This window comes from Buceros rhinoceros, unplaced genomic scaffold (genome assembly GCF_000710305.1).
Source record: "Buceros rhinoceros silvestris isolate BGI_N320 unplaced genomic scaffold, ASM71030v1 scaffold11282, whole genome shotgun sequence".
Classification (NCBI taxonomy): domain Eukaryota; kingdom Metazoa; phylum Chordata; class Aves; order Bucerotiformes; family Bucerotidae; genus Buceros; species Buceros rhinoceros.
This window is the reverse complement of record NW_010400695.1, coordinates 15,633-20,565: the sequence shown is the minus strand read 5'-3', so window position 1 is coordinate 20,565 and position 4,933 is coordinate 15,633. Positions and strand designations below refer to the sequence as shown.

General features: G+C 38.5%; 1 protein-coding gene across 2 annotated transcripts in view; it reads left to right on the top strand.

Annotated features, from left to right (window-relative positions):
* Window positions 1-4,933, top strand: part of NADK2 (NAD kinase 2, mitochondrial) — a 15,391-nt gene that overhangs the window by 9,977 nt on the left and 481 nt on the right. For both annotated transcript variants that reach the window (XM_010131977.1, XM_010131976.1), the window contains exons 8-10: window positions 1,399-1,454; window positions 1,538-1,591; window positions 2,050-2,173. In XM_010131977.1, the coding sequence (XP_010130279.1) occupies window positions 1,399-1,454; window positions 1,538-1,591; window positions 2,050-2,173 (234 nt within the window). The remainder of the gene's footprint in view (window positions 1-1,398; window positions 1,455-1,537; window positions 1,592-2,049; window positions 2,174-4,933) is intronic.

Sequence of the window (4,933 nt, the reverse complement as noted above, 5' to 3'; positions counted from 1 at the left end):
GGGAAAGAGATTCTGCGTATTGGGGGGATCTCTGAACTACTCTTGTTGGGTAAAATTAAAATGCTTAGATGGTAGCTCGGAAAACTTACAAAAATCTAAGCTCTTAAGAAGAATGGGAAAATGTACTTGGAAACAGTGTGAAGTGTTCTCTGGCACATCTGCTGTCCATTCTGTTTGCAAGCCTCTTGCCTCTTTCCGTTTTCAAACATAATTGAAAGGGCACAATCACTTTGCCAAAATATTCCCCTTAAGCAAAGACAGGCATATCTAAGCTGAGCTATGCTAGCATAATCAAAGGGGTAAGTTACCCTAACTTCACTTAAAACAAGCTGCAGTACTGCATGTAGGTCTAATCAATTTAGTTTTGAGATGTGAGAGCCTCTTTCATTTGGAAATCTGGTTGTGCTTACAGTTTAAAGTTGTGCAACAGGCTCTGCATTTATGTAGCAGGCTAAGATGGACTAAAACTAAAGCTTTTAATGAAATTCAGACATGAATATTCATGCTGTAACCATGGTTACTGGATTCTACTCTTCATTGTAATTCAGAGTTTTGTATTCAGTCAGCATAACTCAGTCCTGGAGTCTGCCAAGGATGAAATTGGCAGACTGCTACGGGAACTTTGCTAGCATTCAGTACCTTGGAAATGTACAGTCTTAGTTCAAAGCTGTTCTTACACTTTTCGTTTGCTTATACACTCTACACTGAGCTGTCCCAAAAGCAGGGACTGAACTCCAGGGTTGCTGCACAGAGACTGTGGTTACTACCTGATCGCTTTTGATCACTGGCACAGAAGGAAGCCTTTTATTGGAGCGTAGAGATAGTTCAGACTGAGGCGTTATGCTGGCTGTTAGGCATACAAATGTGGCAAAAGTGTCTCTGATCTGATTGTGCTTTTTCTATATACACTGATTGTTGTAAGATTGAAGCCCACACCTTAGGGTATGAACAAAGAGACATAATATTTGTAAAGAAGTGTTGGGTCCCATAAATGAGAACTAATGTGAGGAGTTAATTAGCAGGAGGTGGATAGAAGGGGTAAGAGCACACACCATCTGTAGAACTGTCATGCTTCAGTGTTTTTTAATGCAGACTTAAACCAGCAATTATTGGTGTTTTAATGCAGGATGATTAATGACTAGGAGACTACAGCCTCTCATGCTTTTTCCTGAAGACTTCACTTAATGATTGTTTAGGTTTACAAAGCCACAGGTAGATGTCAAACCAAACGTTAATTTAAGGTGTTTAAGAAACTGATGTTAGCTCACACTTAATAGCATTTTTTATTTTTTTTCTTCCTGATGTTGAACATAGTATGTTCTGTGAGCAAGATTTATTGTTTTGTTTTTCTCCCAAGTTGTATTGCTTAGTAAACAAGACTTTGACTTCTCTGTCTAGGTCCTATAATATTAACAAGGTAGCACATCAATCTGTTGAAGAGATTCTTAAGATCGGTGAGTGTACAGTGTGGCATTACTGGCCAATTTTATATAAAGATGCACCTATCTAATCTGGACTCTTTCTCTTGGCTCAACAGCCAAAAAGCATGGAAGTTTGAACATGCCATTGGACACAGAACTAGTACAAAAAGGTCAGTAAAAACATGATTTTTTTTTTTAAGGTGTCTTAACTTTGACCATATTACTTTGTTTGTAGTATTAATACTCAGCACTGCTATCAATATTTTAATACTCCTGCAATATTGGTCTTTCTTACAAATATTATTTCTGTACTTTTGGTGAAAAATGTCTGACAATATGAAAGCATTTTCTAAGACTTTATTTGTATAGATCTTCAGGAGAATTTCAGTTCTTCTAAGATTTGAGACACTTAATCACCTGAAGAAAGTTGTTGAGTGTATGTCATGCAATAGAACTGAAAGGAATCTTCTGTAAAATTAACTTTTTTTACAGGTGAAGGCTGTTAAATATCAGTCAAGACTTATTATTCCCTGTCAGCAGGGAAGCTGCTCTTTCCTGGAAGAATGTGTGTATCTGAGAATAACTAATTTTATCTGGAAAAACTATTGGCTGTTTTCTCTATTTACAGTAACAAATGATTACAATGAGTCCCTGCTCTACAGTCCAGAAGAACCAAAGATGTTTTTCAGTGTTCGAGAACCTATTGTGAACAGAGTTTTCTCAAGCAGTCAGCAGCGTGGCTTCTCTTCAAAGTAAGTTGGCTTTAGCAGTCACTGAAGAGTTCGTTCATTCTGTGTATTGGTCAAAGTACAAGTAATCCACCAGTTTCCCTTGAAGTATTTCAACACCCAGCCTGTGTTTTGAGAGGTTGGAGTATTGTTCTTATAACAACAGGAAGAGTTTCCAAGTTGCGTTTTGTCTTTTTAATGTTTGATCCATGCCTAGTCTTGTAGAAGAATCTCACTGTGCCCAGTTTTGTGCGTGTGCCATTTCCCTAGGTAATGAGACGCAGTCATTGACACACTGGAGTGAATACAGGAAAGGGCCACAGATGATGAGGGGGCCAAAATTCATGGAGTGTAAAGGAGACACTCCAGCGGTGCTTCTGTTTAGCCTGGAGGGAACAAGATCCATCTGCTGTCTTCAGCTACCCATGGATCATTACAGAGAAGACTGAATTCAGCTCTTTTCATAGCAGAATGTGAGGCAACAATTGCATAACCCATGATTTTATAGAATGTTAAGATTCTGATTAAAAAAAAGGAAGAATGCTTCCCAGTAAGGTCAGCAGTAGAACATGTTGCACAGAGATTGTGCTATCACTGACCTTGGAGATACTCAAAACTTGAGTGGGCAAGGCCTTAAACAACCTCATCAGTCTTTGACGTAAAGCCTGCTTTGAGTTGAAGGTTGGAGTAGGTGCCCTTTTGAACTAAATTATTTAGTAATTCAGTCATTTTAACTTAAGGCTCTTGTGCCAGGGGATGTTCAGATTAGATATTACAAAAATTTTCTTCACTGACAGTTTTGGTAAGCACTGGAACAGGCTGTCCTGGGAAGTGGTGGAGTCACACACCACCAAAAAATGTGTAGTCACGACACTTACGGGCACGGTTTAGTGGTGGACTTGGTAGTGTTATGTTGTACTCTTAAAGGTCTTTTCTAGCCTAAATGATACTATGATTTCTCTGAAGCTTCAGAATAATTGTGTTGAGAACAATACAGTAGCTCAGCATTAATTGTTAATTCAACCTTTTATATCAAAACAAATATCTAAAGGAGCTGAGACTTGAAGGAGACCTAAATACTGTTCCTTTCTAGCCACATCAGTGTTTCAGCAGCATTTTGTGACCTAGTAATAAAGAACTTCTCTGGCTACTGGGACTAAATTTTACAATATTAGATGCCAGCTGTGTATGTGTCATGTTGTCACCGGTTTTGGCCGAAGTAAAAAAAAAACCAAGATCCGGTCACAGTAATACCTTCCCTATCCCACCAGAGATAGGGGAAGGGAGAAAAAGAGTTAGTGAGACCTCGAATATACTTTTTGGAAAAACTGAAACAAACTTTAACACTACAAACCAATATATACAGACATACACACAAAGGCAAACCAGTAAGATATTGGGGGTTTTTTAGGAAATGGAAAGGCGAGGGTTAACACCGCGGCGGGGCAAAGATGGCTAACCCAGGACACATGTTTTTAAATGTTTACTGCTTTCTTGGTTCTGGGTGATCTCAAGAGTCAGTGAATCTAAAGAGGAGAGGTTGAAGTAGGAGCAAATAGCTGCATTTTTATCCATGGCTTGTCTTATTTGGAGTCCTTAGCATGGGATGTACCATAGAAATTATTCTGGAGCCACGAATGTCTGCATACCTGTGAGGGTGATCTGCCCATTTTAGTTCTTCAGGTAGAATCTTCTGCCTGTAATAGTTGATCTTTAGCTTTCAGTACTAAGTACTAGATCTCCCTATTGCTGTTCTTTATCTTTTTTAGACATAGTAGCTGTCCACATTGAAGTGGAGGAATGGAATGTGCCTCCATGTCCTTCTGCAGTGACCAGACTTGGCTGTGTTTTAGAGATGCACAGGCCAGTGAAGCTTTGACATGGTGGCTGTGCTTCCAAGCTTTTCATATTTGTGAAAGATGTGCCTTCCTTAAGATTTAAGTCACTGGGTAACTGTTGATTAAACTGTGGAGATCAGAACATTGTCCAAACTAAGGCCTAAGACAGAAACAATCAAACACCTTAATGTGAGACCACAGTCTTGCAGCTGCTCTGGCGTAGATGGTTCCCATCTAGCAATATGAAAGAAGTTTGGAGAATTCTTTATTTAATAGTTTTCTCGCTTTCTGCATATATGAGAGGAATAAACGGTTGAGTTAATTTCCCCTTTAAAGGGAAGTTAAGAAGAAGGTGGTTAGTAGCTTTATTCTGTCTTGTCCAGCTGAAGGAGATACATTAAATTTTAAAATCTTGAATTTAAATTTATTAGCTTAAGGTAGTTTGACTACTAAGTCAAAACTCTAATATTGACAGTAGTGTGCTGCAGTACTTATTTATGATGTTGCCTGGCAATCATCCTGACCTTCAATTTTGTGCTTGAATTTACTCTGTCAATATTTCCTGTTACAGAATAGACTATATTAATACCCAAATTATTTTAATCTCAAGCATTGCAGATTGAAACTGTGTGTTCCACTTAACATGAAGACCATACCTTAGAATCAGGAAACTTTTCTGTGAAAGGTTAATTACTATTAAGTGGAATCATAAGTAGCTTTCTCTAAAAAAAATGCACCTAAACTGCAGCTTTCAGTAACAAGAGTAACATTACAGGCTGTTCTCAGACTCAAAGCAATAGTCTGCATATGAACAAGTCCTTCAGCCCTCTCAGGACTCTTTGTTAAGTGTATACAAAGTACTGATAGGTTGGAGATTCTGATGCTTGGTACCATGCTCAATTTTTCTCCAAATATGCTCCCATGTGATTAAGCATTCACTGACAGC